At 38.6% G+C, this 20775-nt stretch overlaps 1 protein-coding gene across 6 annotated transcripts in view; it reads right to left on the bottom strand.

Annotated features, from left to right (window-relative positions):
- Nucleotides 1–484: 484 nt before the first annotated feature.
- Nucleotides 485–20775, bottom strand: part of SMARCD3 (SWI/SNF related, matrix associated, actin dependent regulator of chromatin, subfamily d, member 3) — a 1904082-nt gene continuing 1883791 nt past the window's right edge. For all 6 annotated transcript variants that reach the window (XM_044067567.1, XM_044067570.1, XM_044067569.1 and 3 more), the window contains 2 exons: nt 18499–18600; nt 485–2462 (listed from right to left, as the gene is read on the bottom strand). In XM_044067567.1, the coding sequence (XP_043923502.1) occupies nt 2409–2462; nt 18499–18600 (156 nt within the window). In that variant the 3' untranslated portion in view covers nt 485–2408. The remainder of the gene's footprint in view (nt 2463–18498; nt 18601–20775) is intronic.

Genomic DNA, 20775 nt, shown 5'->3' with positions numbered 1-20775 from the left:
ATCTGTCCACCTTCCTTAACATGTAAACTCTCAAAATCATCCTAGTAATAAGTGCTACCCCGAGAACGTTCCATAATATTACATCACTGTTGCAGTGCCGGTTCCATCAGACCCTCCCCTCTTCTCATCTCTTCTTGGGCATCCTGGGATGGGGTGGGGTAGGGTATCCTATTGCTATGCATTTACCACCTTTCAACTCTCAGGACCTCTGGCTCAGATATGGATGCTATGTGGAAACCTATTTCTTCAAGCTTTTGATTTAGGTATCATATGACTTTGCTTAGGACCTAGTGAGTGGTGTTATGTAAGGAATATCCTGATATCCCTAAGGGGTTGACATCCAACTGACCTGCAGAAGGAATGGTTTTTAGCTCTGGAAGTCATGCTTTCTGCTGCTGAAGTCCCAACAGTAAGAATTACTGCAGAAATAATCTACTAGAAAAAAATTGTTAAAAAGTAAACACACACATTTGCACAGTAAAGCTGACAGGAAATGAGGGACTTTATTAGCAGCTGCAACAAATACTGATATGTGATGTGAATCTGAAGTTTTAGTCACATTTCATTAGCACCAATACAATGTGGCATCTGTTTGTGTGTTAATGTACTACATAGCTACAGAAAATATATTTAAGAAAAAGAACAATCTTTGTTACACAGCAAATAGTTTACAGACAAGTACCCATTGAAGGACAGTGGGTTTCATGGCTAACAAAATCTAACAATAATAATTTGTACTAGGAGTACTTAGTTTGGCCTTTGATTAGCTGATAAAAGATTTATTTGTTGAAAACCACAGCATACACAACTTCATCAACTGACTTCTGTGTGCTTGTAAAAAGTGCACTTTTCAGAAACAGAAAATCACACCAAGAGGCTCCCCGGTTCGATCCTTGGCTGGGTTACCTTCTGTGCAGAGTCTGCATGTCCTATTTGTGTTCATGTGGGTTTTCTCCCACATTCAAAAGACATGCAGTAGGTGGAGGTGGATTGGGCACTCTAAACTGACCATAGGTCTGTGAGTGCGATTGTGTGGTGTGGAAGCACTACAGCAGTAGGGTTAGTCACTCGGCAGTGTAAAACTTAGATGATTGTCACTGTTGAAGTGACACCCTGACCCCATGTGCAAAGATGGGAAAAAGGGGTTGTGGATGGATGGATAGATGGATGGAAGTCCTTGTCTGGATTTTACAACCCTAAAAAAACACAGGGACACATGATTTCTACCAGTTAACAATTATTTTGTTTTGTTATAAAAGGGGTTAGATTTCACCAGGTGAAGTAAAAATATTCTGATGCCACAATCAATGAACATCTCCTGCCAATTAAGCACCACAGTTACTCGACACCCTTTTCTCAGCAGGACTGGGGTTTTATTATTTCCTTTGGGGGATGTTCTGAAATCACAATAATGTTTTTCCCCTAAAGGAAGAGCACATGGAGAACATCCACATTTCATGGGTCACTTTTTTGCCCAACATTTCAGCTGCCTTTGTCATATGTTAGGAACCTTCCCTTCATTTCAAATCCTAGGGGTGCCTAACTTAACAGACTGCCCGAACTTCCTATACAAGCCAGGGTTCATAATGGACCAACATATAAAATAAAATACTGAAGCCACACACACATCATAGTATACAGTTTTTCTTGCTGAAACGGTGGTTGCAGAGGCCAACAGTACAGACTGATAAAGACACTCTGAAAGGGAACTGCACTGACAGCAATCGGTACAATGAGGTTTCAGTGAATGAAATAAGTACAGAAGTTTGTAGGAAGAACACAAGCCTACATCTTGCCAGTTTAATACTACAATGCACAATGCAGTGCCCTGCAAATTCTCTGCATCTGCTTAGTCTGGCTAAACAAACTCTAAGAAGCAGAAGAAATGCTCCTTAAACTACTGAAGAGTCCCAGGGCAAAAGAACAACGAGGTTTCACGTTGCATACACAAAAAAAAGGTAAAATACTGCATGAACTCCAAGTCAGGAAACATTTCACACTTGGGAATAAAAGGACTGCATAGCAGTGTTGTCACGCTCCCAGTAGCTACAATGACTTCATATGGTACATTCTCAGAATGCCTAATGTTAGCTTCTTTAGAACGTATATTTGTGCAGGGTTTACTACAGTGTTTCTAATACCTACAGTTTATAAAGTGGACAGCAGTCCTCACTCACTTAGAATTTGCCCAAGATGTCAGTTACAATACAATGAAAAGCGTCAGTGAAACAAGTAACACGAACAAAAAGCACAGCACCCTGCAGTGAAAACAGGGATTTGCCAGCAAATCTAGCTGCCGTGTTGTCCATAGCCGAATGTTCCAACAGTAGAGTTTTATGAAGAAGGCCAATTTACTGGGTGATGAGCTACCATGCTTGCACACCCAGGGCCTTTACCAGGCCATTAGTTTAAGTGTTGCGTACTCCCAGGGCCTGTTCTAACTCTTGCCTGCGTTGTTGAATCTGGAAAAGAAAAGTCACAATTAGCCTGCAAAATATACATTTTCACATCCTTAAAGCTCATTTTGAACTTTCTCAACATTGTCAGCCTTTTACCATGCACTTCTTTCAGCACTGGAATCACGGATTTCATTCTTAGGTTGTTTTAGGTTTATGCAAACAATAGGGTTAATACTGAAACACTATGAAAGGCTATGGACTAAGACCATTCCGCCAAAGAGGTTTAAGAATTTGCACAACTGTGCCTAGAAACAGGTAAGTAATCAATAGACTTGATGCGCTACGCCAAACGACTTACCAACAGACATCCCTGTGAAATACAGCAGAATACTGGCCAAAAGAATGACATTATGAGTGATAACTGACAAATAAAGCCATGTATTTCTAAAGTTATTTTATGGCCTATTAAACAGTTAGTGTATTAACAACTTAAAGTACATTAAGTAAACCAATGATCAGTCCACAAAATCTATAACTGTAGGTCAAATTATAACAATTTTAATTAAATACTAATGTATTACATTTCTTGCTGTTGAATTTCCCAATTGTAATAACTGATCTGGATATATAGCTGTGTCATCAATAAACTGGTCAAAACATGAGATTTAGGTTACTGAAGGAACAATCACTTTCCTTAGAGTTACATACAGTGGGAATAAGGTCTGCTGTCTACATCCTGGCAAAAGACAGGCTGTTGAATACGGAGTTTGGTATGAATGGTTACATTACAGCAATGAGTACATATGCTGATTTGATGTCACTATGTATCCACAATTCCTTACAAGAAATAATTTGACAACTTGGTTTACCATAAACACAACTGCTTCCAAAGCCAAGTTCTTGCCCTGCTCCTTAAGGAAGGATAGGAATGGGGAACTTTACAAAAATAGGGTGTTATCTAGTCACAGTGGAATGAACATGAAGCATCTCCTCTGTCAAAAGGGTGAAGTAAAAAGTTACAGGGAGGTACAACGTGGATGGACTACAGCTTAAACTGCCCAAACAAGTGAGCAAATATGAAAAGGAAAGCAAGCAAAAACAAAACGAACAGCCACAAACCAGGGGGTACCACCTGGACTAATATGCAAACAACAAACTGTAATAAAATGGGTATTTAACAGTTGCTTGCAGAGTGGCATTCTGAAAGACCATTGTTAACAAACATGCACCACTGTTATTTAAACTCTGAGACTCTGTATGTAGAAACAAAACAATGCGCAATACTTTATTCAACAACAATATATAGTCAGACACTTCAAAAGTAAACAAATAATGCAGCAAAAATTTTCAAAGAGCAGTGTTGTAATTATCTTAGTTTCAGAAGTGTAAAACTGTCTAAATGTGAGAAACACTGCCTTTGAATACAGTGTTATTTAGTAATAATCAAGGATGCATCCAATTAAACTGACTGGATAAATATAATTCAGAAAATGGAAAAAGTTCTTGTTCTGTGTTATATTGTCAGTTCCTGGTGATCTTTTTAAATAAACAAACAAAAATAATGTAAGACTAACAGATTAATTAATGATATAACCAGATGCTACTAACCTTATCTAGACTTATTCTTACTTATTGTCAGGTAGGTGGACTGATGCTTGCACTTCTATTTTGGCCATATCCTAGGCCACAAGGACAACTGTAGTGGCAACTTGAATGGACACTTAAGATGGCCAATCAACCTTAGCAGCTTGTCTTTAGGTGGAAGAATGAAACTAGAATATCTCAGGAAATCCACAAGGACATGGCCAGAATGTGTATTTTCCAAGTACATCATTATCAAAAGTCAGGAACAAACCCGGATTCTCGAAATGTAAGTTACCAGGACCCACCATTGCCACTCAGAGACCTGTCCCTGAGTTTACATGATATAATATTTTATGGCTTGCTTAATTTTGTTTCTCAAACAATAAGTTTACTCTATGTAAATTGCTTTACTCTATTAATGTATGTGACCACATTTTATTGTTTTCTTTTTATTCCAAAGCCAGGTCTATAAAGTTATGCACGTGTAATTGGTTACCAACTGAATAAATAAATAAATAAACAGAGAACTTGTTTTACTTCAGAAATACAAGGGCTACTTGGAAATAAGTATTTTAACTTTATTCAAATTTAAAAAGTTTTACGTTATGCAAATGAATTCTACAGCATGTGATAATCATGTTAACGTTGTGCATGTCACTGTGTATAATAATGAAATGATTTAAAATTAAGAATAATTTCTGTGCCACCAGAAAAGACTAGAAATCACTGTCCCATTTTTCTGTGTCATACAGGCTTCTCAGAAGGGAGTTATGCCTTGCCTTCTGACCAATTAGAAACACAGTAGACCAGGATCCCTTGCACCTTCACAAATCAGACAGTCCCACAAATACTACAGCAAGTGATCTAAACGTGCTTCAGAAGATCAATAAAACAAGCTGGAGAGACAGATATATTTACTCAGAGCATTCCTCACCTTTGGAATAGCGTCCTCCTACAGAAAAAGCAGTGTGATAAACTACTCAAAGAAAAGAAACACCAAAACGATAAACTACTCAAACAGGACGTTGATAATTGGATGGGTATTCATAAATTCACCCTAGGCACGACTGGCTGAGCCCTCCTCGAGGGGAAGATACAGCCTAGGGTGGGAACTAGGAAGGTGAAATGATTACAAGACTCACTTTCCTTGACCTTCTTATGGTCCTAGTTACATTACGAAGCATTACAAGCAACAACCACAACCTGTCCATGTGCACTGCTGAGTGAAAACTATATTCTGCACACTAATCCTAATTTTATTCCAGCTAATTTGGCTGTAGAAAGTACAGCTGTGTCAGTGTGTCAGCAAACTTCCCATAACAACAGATACTCAAATAGCAGCATCATTACCGCAGCATAACTCGATACAGTTTAGCTTCAGACAGATTTCTGTCCATCTGGCATAACCTTTAGAGTCTTGGGTACCCTCAAAGTGAACCTATTTTCATCCTCAGATAGAACACATCAACAGGATGATTGACAGAAAAAGGGAAGCAGTCTCTATCATCCTTTTTTTTTGGAGTAAAAGGTGTCACCAAGAGTGCCTGCTAACCCTGGCAGGAGAATTAGGTCATGTTTTTTTTCCCACTCCCCAGTAATGCACCAGGGAAGTGTGCAGGAAGGTGGTCTCCATCCCATGCCCCCACTGTCTAGGTCTCACAGGAACCTAAAGGAGTCTACAAAAGGAGCTCAAGAAAGGGAGACGTGCAGCAACAGTAACGTTTCTACTGAACATCTAAGATTATATCATAAGGATTACTGGTAAAGTACCATTCTTTTTTTAAACGATTTTATTGAATAATCACTTGTGACATAGGCAAATTTACATTTATATAAAAGTAATCAAACTGTATTAACAAGTTCATAAATATGGATATTGCTGAACCAATTCATATGTGGGTACATAATCTATCACTATTGCTTTTATTTTAGCTTCATTTTGAACGTCAAAAATATTTGAAATTGCCTCAAAATGTTCCACAACACTAAAATAATATCATCTGCAAATAGAGCCAGTTGTCTTGACTACCATGCCAATTACATCTTTGAATTTGAGTCCCTTATTTTCTTTGCCAGTGGTTCTAAATATAATGCAAACAACAAACAGGAAAGAGGACACCCCTGCCTGGTTTGTCTGCTCAAGCAGAAATTATCAGAGAGGACCCCACCCACTTTATTTTTTGCCTCCAGTCCCTCATATATTCTCTTAATCAACCTTATAATTTTTTTCAGGAAATGAAAATGCTTCCATTGCCCTGCTCATAAAGTCACAGCTTACTCTGTCAAATGCTTTCTCTGCATCAAGATCTACCAACAATGGTATTTCTTACCTTCTGCTTATCTCTAGGTCATCAATATTCTGTTAATGTTGTCAAATGTTTGCCTCCCCTCCACAAAACCCCACAAATCCATATCTGTCAATTTTGGCATTACTTTTTCCATTCTTTTATTAATTGTAGACATGAACACTTTATAATCATGGTTTAGTATTGAAATGAGCCTGTATGAAGCTGGATCTGATGGATCTTTAACCTCTTTAGGTATGATAGCTACTACTGCTTTTTTTCAGGATGTTGGCACTTCTCCTCCTCCTAAAATACTGCTAAACAAAATCTTCCCGATCTTTATCAGTTTTTTTCCCTCCTAGCTTCTAAACCTCCACAGGAATACTATCTAATCCTGGGGACTTTCCTGTAGCTTGGTTATACATCACAATTTTTATCTCATCTCCTCTTATCATAACTGTTAGCAATTGAGCCTCATATACCTCTAACCCTGGCATATTTAATTCTTCCATAAACATTTCCATTTGTATATTTTCTTGATTTTCATATTTCTCTGCTTTATACAGACCCTCACAGAATTTCAGAAATATTTTAATAAGTCTGCAGGATCTCTTGTTACCTTCCTCGTTATAGGCTCCCAAAGCTTGGCAGTTATCCCTTTCTACTTTCTGTTGCCTAAGTCATTGTGCTAAAAGCTTTCATGCTCTAGTGTTATTATCAAAAACAGTTGCATATGAGCAATCTTTCTAAACTTGTGTATATTACCAAGGTAATCCCTCATTTTCTGCTTAACATTGTGTGGTTGATCCTCTTCTTGTTCGGTTGAGATTCCTCCTATTCTGTAATACTTTAACATTTGTCAGTCCCTCTAAATAATTCTTGTTACTTCTTAACCATACCTTCCTTTCTTTTATTTCCAGGTCATTTTTAAACTCTACCTTATTTTTACCCCACTCCACAGCTATATTTCCAGAAGTAATTTTGATCCTCTCGAATAGCTCCTAAATAATCTCCACTACCCATTCCTTAAATTCCTCAAGTTTCAACAGATAGGTAGGAAAGCGCCAGTGCCTCATTTTTATTTCATTATCTTGTGTTTTTAATCTAGTTATTACTGGAGCATGATCTGAAATACTTTCTGGGTGCGTCTCAAGACCTTAATTAAATGCACATGTTCCTGTGAAATGTAAATTCTGTTTAGCCTAGCCCTGTTTTTATATCTTGGGGAATAATATGTCAATTCCCTCTGAACTCTTATTATTGAATTCACATCTTCCATGCCAAATACTTTCATAAATGTATTCAAAAAATCTATCCTCCTTTGTTATAATTTCCATTCTAGGTCCCCTGACACATCTTCACTGGTGCAAATCAAATTCTAGTCCCCAACTATAAGGAATATTCCTTGCTGAAAACTGATTTCTCCCATAATTTTTCTCAAGCTCCATTATAACCCCTTAATACTACAAATCTGTTATTATTATCTTTTTTATCTTCTTCTATCACTATTGGAGCTCCTCTTGCAATTAATATAAGTACTCCTCTTTTCCCTTGTCCCACACATTCCACTGAATAACCATCCTGAAAACCTTTCTTTATCAAATTCACATGTTCAGTTTTTTCCACGAGTGTCTCCTGTAACAAAGCTATTTGCACTCTACATTTTTAAATATAGTTCACTGTTCTTTTTTTTTTTGTATTTATCTGTGACACCATTGACATTTAAAGACATTACAGAAAGCATCATTGTATTAAAAAGCTATTATTCCCACCCTTTATGTATAACATCATTTTTGTTAAATGTCTAGTTCCAGCTTTTGTGTTACATGCATACTCTGGCAGGTTGAACTTTTATATAGTTGTTTCTTGTCGTATCCATTTGACCCCATGTCACATCTTACAATACCTTTTGTTTTATTGAAAGCCCTCAAATAAACTCCTCCCAAAACAATACCCCCTACAGCCTATTAATTTAATACTAACTCATAAAACTATGTACATCTTCATATATTGAAGTTTTAGCCTCCTAACAGGGACAAATGTCCCAAACAGATAGCCACACTCATAGACTTAAATTTACTTGAAGAAAAGGTTGTCCATGCTAAGATGTGTGGTGCAACCTGTTTTCCTGCTAAGTGCTAACTGTTTTTTGCTTTATCTTAATAGCTCTTCCAGTTGGGATAACCTATGAATGCTTTCATAGAATATTATCACCTAGCCAGTTTCTCTCTTTATTTTAACCCAGCTAATCACTCTCCGCCAGACAGTAACCAATTTCTCATCAGATTGTATCCATGGAGACATGAGAACCAGAGAGCCACTTTTTCTTTATCAGATTGTTTCCATGGAGACATGAGAGCCAGTTACAGAACTGCTACTAAGCATACAATTCATTTGCTAGAAAAAAGCCTCAAAATATTCAATATTCTTTTTTATTTACTTACTTTCATTTGCCCATAAACACAAAAGTCTACTGGCCTTCTCTGTCAAGTTTCTGTCCTTGCAGTATCATTCATAATACCAGGGAAGAATACTACAGCAGTTCCCTGCTAGAGTAGCCTGGTTACAGGGCTAGGGAAGAGATACACACACCCTGCAGAATGGCTGTGGCAAATCTTACCCTGGTCCTGGGCTGCATGAGTATCCTATAGTGCTTGGAATTGTGCAAATAGTGGTCCAGATAGCTATCTCACAAATACTACTGACTGACGCATTTTTAATAATGGCAGCAGTTGTAATCAGCTGATGCCCTGGCAGAATGGGCATTCACCTGACCTTGAAGGTGTACCTATGGTCATAACAAAATTCAGCATAATTTATACAGTACATGGATAAGGTCTGTTTAGTGACTGATCTGCTTTGTTTACATGGCAAGAATGGTATAAAGGCTGTTTATTTCATCTGCATATGTGCACTCATTAGATGTTGCTACTCCACCCTTGTTCTGTGGTCTGCAGTACAAAATGGCAACTGGATAGTTTGACTCAGGGTTAACTCTAACGCTGCTTTAGGGAGAAAAACAATGAAGAGAATTGTTTGTAACTGCTATCCTGTCTTTGCAGCAGGCTGTACAAGATTCCTTGAGCACTAAAGGCTGCAGTTCTGAAAGTTCCTTTGCAAAGATAGTCGTTTCCAAAAGCAGGATCTTTCATGACAAGTAGTTCATGGTGTTGTACTTACTGGTTCAAAGGGTGGCAGAGTAAGTTGCATTGTTACAAAATCCAAAACCCAGACAGGGAGGAATTTGCCTCCTTGTTGGTCTCAGATGAAGGATCCCTTGTAAGAACTGCTGTATTGTTGGGACAGATGTTGGCTGGGGGTGTCACAGCCAAATAAGCTGCAATGGCGTAACCCAGGCATTTGTCAGATAGTTCTATCAAATACGAAACTGAGCCAGTTGAATGCACTATATCAGGATTTGAACAATATACACAAAATATCTTCAATTTTGTTAAGTTGGCTTTCTTAGTTGTTGGTTTCTTTGGTTCAAGCAGGATATACAAATATTTCAAGCATGGGCAATAATGCTCTTCTACCCTGTCAATGTACCAAAACAGTTGTTCCCGTAATGTCTTCAGGCTGTCCTTAAAAAATATCTAAACTAGTGCCTGCTTTAATGTAATTTGGTTGTCTACTCCATGCATCAGCTGCTTTCTCAGAGAACCAATTAGTGCACTTCTCATTTCTACAGCATGTTCTACACAGGTTGTCTGATGATTCTTTACTACTATTTCATAATGCCAAACATGCCCAGAGGTAGTTGTCTCTAAATGCACTATATACCTGAATAAGGTCTTCTGTTAAATATCTACATGAGGCACTGAACAAGTTCATTTATTTTAGACTTTCATTAAAACTTAAATGTTCACATCCATGCATGCCCTTGATGTACTTCCACTGCTGTCTTTCCAGTTTACTCATGTGTGTTTTTTATAACGTTTCTACATTTTATTTATTTATTTTACACTTGTTTACCGGGATGGTCCATCTGAGTGGAAGCCCATTTCAGGTGGAGGCCTGGGCAGAAAGGCTCATAAGTAAAAAAAAAAAAAAATATATATATATATATATATATAGATATTAACATCACAAGCCCAGTTTACAGGGTTTACAACAGTAGCATTTGAAAGTTATACATCAAGAAGAATCATTGATAGTGACAGTTACAAAGTAAAAAAAAAACACTTTTACATAAAAAGTTTTACATAGTGTTTTTTTTCTTTTACACAATTTGTGTAACAAATAGTAGACAGCTAGACTCTTACTACAGAGTGGAAACAAATCATATTTTCTACATATGCATTTTTGACAGATAGATAAGAAATTTTGTGGGTATGCTTGTGAATGAGCATATTAGAAGCTGTTGTTCTAGTCTGTAGCAGGCTTAGTTTTGTTGGTGTAGACTGATTAGAGAGGAGCTGAGAAGAGTTGGGGTGGGAGAATAGTAGGGAAGTGCAGGATATATTGGTTAGGTGCATCTGATGGTGACTGTTCTCAGGAGGAGAAAAACATGTGGGGGAGGCTGGATGCCATTAGCCGTGACTGTTGCAGGAGCAGATCCATTTGCTATAGACGTAGTCTTTTAGCAATTTTTTGAATTGCATTAGGTTTGTAATGTTTAGAATATGTTGTGGAATTGTGTTCCAAATTTTGGAGATATAGTGGAAGAACAGGGTTTCCAGCATGCACCCACACACACACACACACACACACACACACACACACACACACACACACAGACACGCACACATACACACACACAAATCCCTCTTCTACCTATCTCCTAACTAGCCCCTCTATTACAACCACCCAACCACACACTCACTTGAAACCACACAAAAAAAAAAAAAAAAAAAAAGACACACATAAACGCACTCACATATCCCCCGCCACTACTGCTCCCCTTAAAATACCGGACACTTAGCTGTTGTCTCTGTCATTGGGTGCAATGGGTGAACATCGCCTTTTGGTCATGTTAGTTAATGTGTTTGGCAATGTTAATTTACACAGCCCAGTGACGCTCTGAATCCCTTAAGTGTGTAAATCATTTCCTACAGGCATTCATAGGGGAGAGCACACGGCTAATTATCATATGACACTCCCCAGGAATTCCTAATTAGCACTGCTGTAGGCTGTGGAGACAAGCCCCTGCTGTAATTTTACAGATTGCATAAAATCATGGTGGTGAGTATGGATTAAGAATTAATGGAAAACTGCCATGTTATGGCTTACCACTGATGGTAGCTCTTTCTAAATTCCATGGTAGGTGTACAAATTACCTTAGGAGGCTGGTAGAAGCTTTGTGTGAAGGAACATTTATCTGGGTATTTTGCAGGGAAGAACAATCAGGAGTAGCAACTGTCTTATGTCAAAGATCTGATACACATTGTGACATGGACAGCCCAGCTATCGGCAATTCTGTAAAAAATTATATGTCATTTGTGAATATTGATATGATTTATACAGAACTGTATGTTATGTACTGAACTTCAAGAATGTAACCATAGCATACCCTGCTGGAACATGGAAGATTAACTTACAAAACGTCAAGAAAATAAGTTGAAATTAAGTGCTTTATGATGTGTTATAAAAGTTAGTTTCATTGCAGCAAGAAGACAGGATGTCTAGAGCTAGAAATTTTTTCTACTGTTTTGGAGAGACGTTTTTACTCTGTTTAAAATGTAAAGTGTTTTATTGCTTTATGACTTCCTAGCAGCTGCACATCTGAGAGATACGTATTTTGAACACAGCGATGTTAGTTTCTGGTTTAGCTTGGGAACTAAAGTCAGGTGACAAAAAGTGATGTCATCCAAGCTAACCCAGCAGTAATATGTGATATTGATTTAAGAACTCTCTCAGAGAGAGACTTTGGCATTTTGTATTTTGTCTTTGACCTGGAAACATCCATCATCAGCACTTCTGCCTGCATGTTGTATCTAAGTAAGGCTTAGGGCATAGTGTCTCTCTTAGATATATATATATATATATATATATATATATATATATATATATATATATATAAATATAGTAAAGATTACTTTAGATGTTTTATGTAGTTATTTGAGACCATCCTGCAATATTGTTTTAAAATATTTCCTGTGATTCTGAACTCTGTAGTTATTGTGTTGCTTGAGTATTGTCTTGTTATTTTATTATTTATTATTAAATATATTTAAACCCATCTTTGTGGCTGGTTTGTTTAGAGATATTTAAGCTCTTAGGGTAGTGGCATATGTATTTGGTGACACTGTACAGGCCATTCCTAAACAGCCTTGCTCTTGGTCACATTTACCATTTGGAGAATAGTAACATTACACAGTAGGATTGGTCACCCTTTGTAAGGGCCTTAAGTAGCTGATAAACGGGTTGGTGGCAGTGATAACTACCTTATAGTCTGGGCAGAAGGGGGGCATAGCTAGTAAACATGTGCCAGCCTTCCCCAGAAGTGTATGTGTGTTTGTATACAAATCAAATCTCAAAGTGTGTTTGTGTATCAGCTACTTGGGCAGGGACATGACAAAGAGGGTGCTGGAGGTCTTGGCCTGACTCCTCAGCTGAGATCTTAACCCTACAGCTATACCAATGGGGAGTCTTACTTGGGATCTGGAGAAAGAGGGAGAAACCAGCCCCCAGACTGACTGAGATCTTTGTGTGCTCTTAAGGGAAACTGTATTTTACTGTGTGTACTTGTCATCCTCCCATTATGTAAGTCCCACACTGTTGCCAGTGGTGAGGACTGAGGCACCTTGATTACTGGACCAGTGCAGGGGCATCACACACATACAAAGGATATTATAGTTATAATACCTGGTACAACTTTTTGTATGGAAGTGGAAATAGAAAAAAGGGTATGTAATGTACACGTGTTCAAGTCAGAAGTGAAGAAAAATAGAAGTCATTTATAACTGTAGGCCATGTGCAGTCATATAGGACATTTAACTGTAAATTAAGTAAAAATGCTGAAGAAACAACAACAATATTAAGATAGGAAAATAAATAACTGTATTTATCATAGGTTCATAGGTAGGTACTAGGCTATCGGCTCAAGGGCCTACGCAAGCCTAGCCAACAAGGTTCCCTGGCTTACGCCAACCAATAAAGTTATTTTCCTGTGCCACTGTCGAGCAAAGACACAGAAGTGATTCCTGGGGTGTATTTCCTTTTTCCATCCGCTCATCAAGATTTTTCTTGAAGAGTGCTAATGAAGAACTTTGATTGACATAGATGGGTAGCCTGTTCCAGAGTATGGGAAGTCTCTGGGATAGGAATCTATCCCATCAGCATGTTCTGTTTATTGTGGTGACAAGGTTTAGGTCCCTAGAGCGTGTAGCTCGGAGGGACTGGGATTTCTTTAGGTGTAGCATGTCCAATAGCTCTGGGTTTGACATAGCTTTATATGTTAGGCAGAGATCACCTCTGAGTAATCGATATGCTATGGAGTAAAGCTGGAGTTTTTTGAGGCGGTCAGTGTAGGGCATTTGTTTGAGTCCAGTAATCCTCTTTGTGAGGTACTTCTGTGGCCTTTCCAGCTGCTGCAGATGTCTTGTAAGGTACATTCCAAAAGGGGCGTTGTACTCTATAGTGGGTCTAATGAGTGTCGAGTAGAGGGGAACGATGACCTCTTTTTTCCTGGATGAGAACCCTTTTATGATGAGGTGTGCCACGTAGAAGGACTTCCTGACTACTGTGGCGATGTGACTATCAAAGGAGAGACTACTGTCCACCTGGGTCCCAAGGTCTCTTATCACGCATTCAGTATTAAGTAGATTGCTGCCTATGTGGTAGTTCATGGTTACAGAGTTTTTACCAAAGGGGATGACACCGCACTTTTTGGCATTGAGCTTGAGGCCATGGCTCTGACACCAGGCAACTGTCTCAGAGAGGCCCTTCTGTAGGATGTTCACATCATTTGGGGACTTGACTATGGCTCCTAGTTTGCAGTCATCTGCGAACTTCTTTAGCCAGAGGCCTTCTGTGTTAGCCTGCACTTCAGAGAAGTAGATACCAAACAGGAGCGGTCCCAGGATGGAACCCTGTGGTACTCCACTTGTCACTGGTTTGAGGTCAGATTTGGAGTCTGCAACTTTTACAGTGTGGGTTCTGTCAGTGAGCCAGCTGGCAACCCATCTTGTGATGTAGGGATTTATGCCTAGTTTATTGAGTTTAGCTATAATTCCAGAGTGGGAGATGGTGTCAAAAGCCTTGGCGAGGTCAAGATAGGCTGTGTGAACCACCTTACCCTCATCTACGGCTTTGGTGACTGCCTCAAAGAAGTCGATCACGTTCAGGAGGTATGATCTGCCTTTCACAAACCCGAACTGGGTGGGATCCAGATCAGTTTAGAAAGTTTGGGGAATGAAGGTACAACGTAAGAAAGAGGACATCTATGTATACAGAAAGAGTTTAGCATGGGTAATTTAAGACAACTACAACATAAAAAAAAAATTATTTTTTTTTTCTGATCATAAAGCTGCTAAAGTTACTTTTGAAAAAACATAAAAAGAATAGCTAGGACTGGGCTACCCAAGGACAGATTTTAAGCAAGTGAATGGAAAGAGGAAATAATATTACTGTTGTGAGGGGAACCAAGAAACAGTGTGAGGATTTTATGGATCAACATTACAATGGCAAAAAATTCTAAAGAAAAACAGTGAGGAAAGGAACATATAGAAATCTTTAGGACTGTGATGTTATGAGGTAGTGCCATCTGTACCAGGGAGAGTAGGGCAGTACATGTGTACATATGTGTATAGTTAGCTGGAGTTTTGTAAATAGTTTTGTTATTTGACTACCTCACTGATTTGTACAGATGTTTGAGTTAAAAATATACTTGTAAAGTTAGTTGTATTAAAAATGCATCAACAGTAGGAGGTCCTACTGGACAGAAAGAATGCATACACATATATTAGTTTGTACTGTTGCAAATGATCAAATGTCTATGTTAAATCAGAGAACCCTGGAAGGGTAGAAAGTCTGAAATTGTGTTATAGCTTTCAGATGCTGCCACAGATCTGAGAAAAGCTTTGTATGTATTGTACCAGAATCAAGTGACCAGAGGTGATGTCATCCTCTAACCAGTATCTGGTTTCTTTGGCATTCATGCGGCAGCACAGAATCTGCCAGGAAAGACTTCTGACAGGTATATATCTCACACATCAACACAAAGAGAGAGAGACATCATCTGGCTTTTGCTGTGGTAAGACACTCAGCACACATCAGCTTACCTTGTTTTAGTAAGTAGTCAAGGAACAGTAATTCTTTAGTTAGTCAGGGACATTTAGTGAGAATAATGAGAAACTATCCAATTGTATTTTTTATATATCTGTGGTTGAAACTCTGTTGTTTATTGTATTCAGTATTTTCCTGTTTTCTGTTTTATTATTTATCATCAAATATTTTAATACCTTTCACTGTGGCTGGTCCTTTAGAGAATACTTTTAACATCTTGAGAGTACTTATGCTTGTTTTAGTGACACTGAGGCCACTCCTGAAAGCCTTGCTGCTGTGGTCACACTCTACCATTTGTATTAGTATTAATTTTACACACTATAATTGGGTACTCTTTGTATGAGCCTTAGGGTAGCTCACTGGTGGCAGCATGATTACCTCAGAGTCTGGGCAGAAAGGGGCACAGCCAGTAAATATGTGCCAGCTTTTTCAAGGTGTGTATGTGTTTGTGAAACTCAAATATCCAAGTATGTGCATCAGTTACTGGGAACAGGGACACAGAGCTCCAAAGTGGTCAGTGTGGAGTTTTGTGTGGGCCTGGAGATAGAGAGTCCAGCCCCAGGTCTGGAGCATGCTCCCTGTGTACTCCTAAGGGAAATTGTGCTTGGTGCAGGGGGCTACATCTGAAAATATTGTGTGAATACATCTTCGCTCTTAGTGACCGTCCCTCACTGGAGTCAGTGCTGAGGACTGAGTCTCCTTGATTGCTGGCCTGGAGTAGGGACCTATCACAAGGACAAAAAGATACAAAAAAGGAGAATACGAAATAAAATGACAAACATCTGAAAATTTTCAGGAAAGGAATTACTATTGATCTACTAGATGTTCAACAAAAATTTTGAGATAAATGGAAGGAAAATGGAAATATGCAGGTGAATGGTATGCTCTACTTAGTTTGGCAGAGCAATGCTGCACAGTTATAATACAATTCAGAGACATGCATAATCAGTATATTTCTGAGTCCCATTACAGCCCACCTGCCAATGTCTTTGCATTGTCTACTGTGCAGTTTTAGCAACTGTGGGTTGATGTCCTACTGAACAGTCTGGACCTGCAGGCAAACAGTAGTGGATGTGTACACATTAGGAAGACCTAGTATTGCTCTGAAGTGCAACCCTCTTTCCTGTCAGTCATCAGTCCCCTCCTGGGAAATTGGCCCATTTGTTTCTCATCACTGTGATGAGGGCTGACATGGAGAGGATATAATTTAGACAGCCACTGGAGTGGTTCAAGGGTTTTTAAATTAACGCTACATTCTTTCATGAGTGCCCAGCCAAAGGGGGACATGCAATGGGCTGTCATGCTGATCATCTCTCACTTCCACATAGGACAATGTCAGCAAACAGGCCTGCCCTCACCACGCAAGCATTTCTACAATCTCCACCAGAGAAATGTCACTTCATTTCACTTCCCTGTGTTCTGTCAAGCATACTTTAATTCCCCCCGAGGCAAAAGGGCCACATCCCTAAACTCCTCACCCTCCCTACTTAGCTCCTCCAGTGTCAGGACTGACTAATCAAACCACAACTGCCTAAGTGCAATAAAGGCTCTATCCTTCTGCACTAAATAGCCAGGGTAGGGAATGGCTTATGTTCAGCAATTGGTGGGAATTAGCCACTCTTCATGTTGCCTGTGTGCTTTATGGAAATAGTGCGATTCACACACATACATGAAAACTACCTTCATTTGAATATACTCTGCACAAATGTTTGTATATTTGTGGTTTATGTAGCTGTGCAGCCATTTTGAACACCAACCTACCCACCAAAACGTAGCAGCAACAGCAGCAGTAGAAAAGTGTGAAGCACATTTCTGGAAGCCAAGAAGCATTGTTTAAAGAAGGCAGAGTCCTGAGGAGGTACACAGCATTCTGCAGCACTGTGTTTTGCATATGAATTCTTGTGGTTAGATATATCAATCTGTACTATGGTTACCTTTAACTTGTACCTGCATACAACCCACATTTTCACAATTTCAAACTCTTTGTTTAAAAAAGGAATGTCAAAGACACCTAACTGGGCACCCAAGAGGTATCTAAAATGATACAGAATACATTTAACCTTTAATGCAAAATGGACAGAAGACATTCTGAACACTGAATATTTTTAGCAATCTATGATATGCACTTTGAAAAGAACACCATGGTTTAAAACTTGGAACACCATGGTTTAAAATTTGGAACACCACGGTTTAAAACTTAATAGCACAGCTATATACTTTTTTAAGAGTTTTTGAGGAAAAGTGGTTGTAAAGATGCTGACCAGGATACAGTTTTATACAGCTAGGGTTCAGCATAAGTAACGCATGGTACCACCTCATCACAAACCGGGTACAGTTTTATACAGCTAGGGTTCAGCACAAGTAACGCATGGTACCACCTCATCACAAACCGGGTACAGTTTTATACAGCTAGGGTTCAGCACAAGTAACGCATGGTACTACCTCATCACAAACCGGGTACAGTTTTATACAGCTAGGGTTCAGCACAAGTAATGCATGGTACCACCTCATCACAAACCGGGTACAGTTTTATACAGCTAGGGTTCAGCACAAGTAACGCATGGTACCACCTCACCACAAACTGGGTACAGTATTATACAGCTAGGGTTCAGCACAAGTAACGCATGGTACCACCTCATCACAAACCGGTTACAGTTTTATACAACTAGGGTTCAGCACAAATAATGCATGGTACCACCTCATCACAAACCGGGTACAGTTTTATACAACTAGGGTTCAGCACAAGTAACGCATGGTACCACCTCATCACAAACCACTCCCACACTATGAAATTTTATTGACCAACTCATCCTCAGACTGCAAAACTGTAGTTTTGATTTCCAGGCTGAGAATGACAGGAGTAAGGCATCTAATCAAACAACATTTACTTTTCTCATAAACAGCAAAAGTATTTTGTTATTAGAACCAGCATAGCCATAGCCACTTGGGTAATTGAATTCTTCATTGTTTATAATTAATTAGCAGAAAAAAGCCCCTCTTACCTTACAATAGAAGTATCTGCTAACAGCTTCCTGAGACCAAGGTTCATAATAAAATGCTGCCCGACGTTCCTCTTCAGGGTTTCCTACCACATCAGTCATGACCTGTATTTAAAGTAGTAAAATTATAAGTTAGCAGAGCTGTGATATTTTCTCAGAATACATTACCCGTACATTATACCACTCTGTCTACTTGAGTTTTACTACCAAACTCTCTTCTAGTTATGTTTCTTTACATGGTAATCTTAACTACATAGAGATCTTCTTACTAGTCATTCTTACAATAAATAAATAAATACAAACATAAATACAATACAATAAAATGACATAAAAAAATCCCTGAGCTATATTTGCCAAGCAAGTACTTTTCAAAAAAATACATGCAATACAGTTCCTCCTGCTTGACGTAGCATATACCACACTCCTGGACATATTCAGTTAATTTAATTGAACAACCATTTCTCAGTCCTTATCTTGCCATACAATGCTTCAAAGAACTGTGCTCCGCCCTCCTAATTTTTACTGTAACTATACTTTCAAGATAATTCCTCCTACCTATATCACCACACATAAAATCCCATTTGGCACCAAGCAGGAGTTATCTGTATTATGCTTTCCCAAATGAAGCGAGACAAACTAACAAAGCCTAAAAGATAAATACTTACAGGAGGCTGAACTCATGACTATCTGACGACACTGTCAAGCTCAGAGTTACTTATAAAAGGCAACAATATCACATCTTACAGATGCACAAGTTCCACGTCATCTAAATACCTTCTGAGATAAGCTAAAAATCTCCGCTGAATGACTGCCACCATACACTGGAGTGCATACTGCAAAGTGAATTAGGGTCTACTTTCAGAAGCTCAGTATTGGCTCTCCATTGCTAACACTCACTATTGTAAATCATAAAGACGGCCCCAGATGAACCCGTCATGAATAATTAATTAGGGAGTCTGCATGATATCCTTCATTGCCCAGCAGCCTGACACTAAACTTAACATCAGAAGTTGGGCACTAAGACCAGCATCAAGAACTGATATACAGCCACATAAGCAATTTTCATTAAAAAAGTATAGGCTACAACTCACTTTATCTGCACTGAACAGCTCTAACAACAATATGGGGACCTTTACTATTTGTAACAAATCCTATAATGCAACTCTAAGCCAAGCATATGTTTCAGCAATGCAAATGTCATTTTCTGAACTGTCTGGCTGGTCAGCTGAGCAACTCAGAGAAAACAGATGCTTAACTGAGTAACAGGTATTTTTCTTGACTGTGTTCAGCTCTTTTATCATACATAAATTTACAAAGGCATTTTGTGTTTTAGCACAAGACTTTACAGATTTCACCAATTCTATTCATCCAACTAGTTGTTAAAAATACAGGCATTTAAGGAACGGGTAGTGGAAATTATCCAGGAGTTATTAGGGTAGACAGAAATTTCTTTAGAAGGGATATCTAGTGAATGCAATAAAATGAACCAGGAGTTTAAAAAGGGGATGACAAAGATTAAAATACTGCAGAATAAGGGGAATTTGATAGAACAAGAACAGGAGCAACCACAGAGTGCTGAAGGAAAAATAAGGAAGTATTTGGATAATATGCATGAGTTTAGAAAGATTGCTGTTAAGCAACTATTTTGTGATCACTCCAGAACACAAAACCTTTTAGCATGATGACTTGGGTAACATTACAAAGAAAGGATTGTTTCCAAACTTAGGGAGCCTATGCCAAGTAAAATAACCACAGATCCTATACAGGTATTAAAGATATTTTGCAAACTGTAAGAAAAATTGTATAAAGCAGAAAAAGTGGAAGCATGAATGGAAATGCTTATGGATGACTTAAGTATACCAAATTAGAGAAAATGTGGCTCAACAATTAATAGCCAAGAAAAGAGGACATGATAAAAATGGTGATGTATAATCAATCAACATGGAAGTCTCCCAGAAGAGAGTTTTCCTAAGGATGTTTGGAAGTTATGAGAGAAAAAAGTGATAACAATTTGGAAGGTTTTGTTTAACAGTAATTAAAAGTGGAAGAGGAGCCCCAGCATCTTGGAACAGGGTAAAGACCGTTCTGACCCAAAAAGACCCATTTCAGTTTTAAACCACGATTATGACATTTTTCAATCTATACTAAGAGAAAGGCAAATGTGCTGCCATTTGTGAAGGGGAGGCAAATATCTGACAACATCAGTACAACAATGAAAATCCAGAGAGAAGCAGAATATAAGAAAATACCTCTGTTGCTGGTAGCATTTGATGCACAGAA

This window comes from Protopterus annectens, chromosome 3.part1 (assembly GCF_019279795.1).
Source record: "Protopterus annectens isolate FY-2018-M chromosome 3.part1, PAN1.0, whole genome shotgun sequence".
Lineage (NCBI taxonomy): Eukaryota > Metazoa > Chordata > Ceratodontiformes > Protopteridae > Protopterus > Protopterus annectens.
The sequence above is the reverse complement of the archived record's forward strand: the minus strand, read 5'-3'. Positions and strand labels throughout refer to the sequence as shown.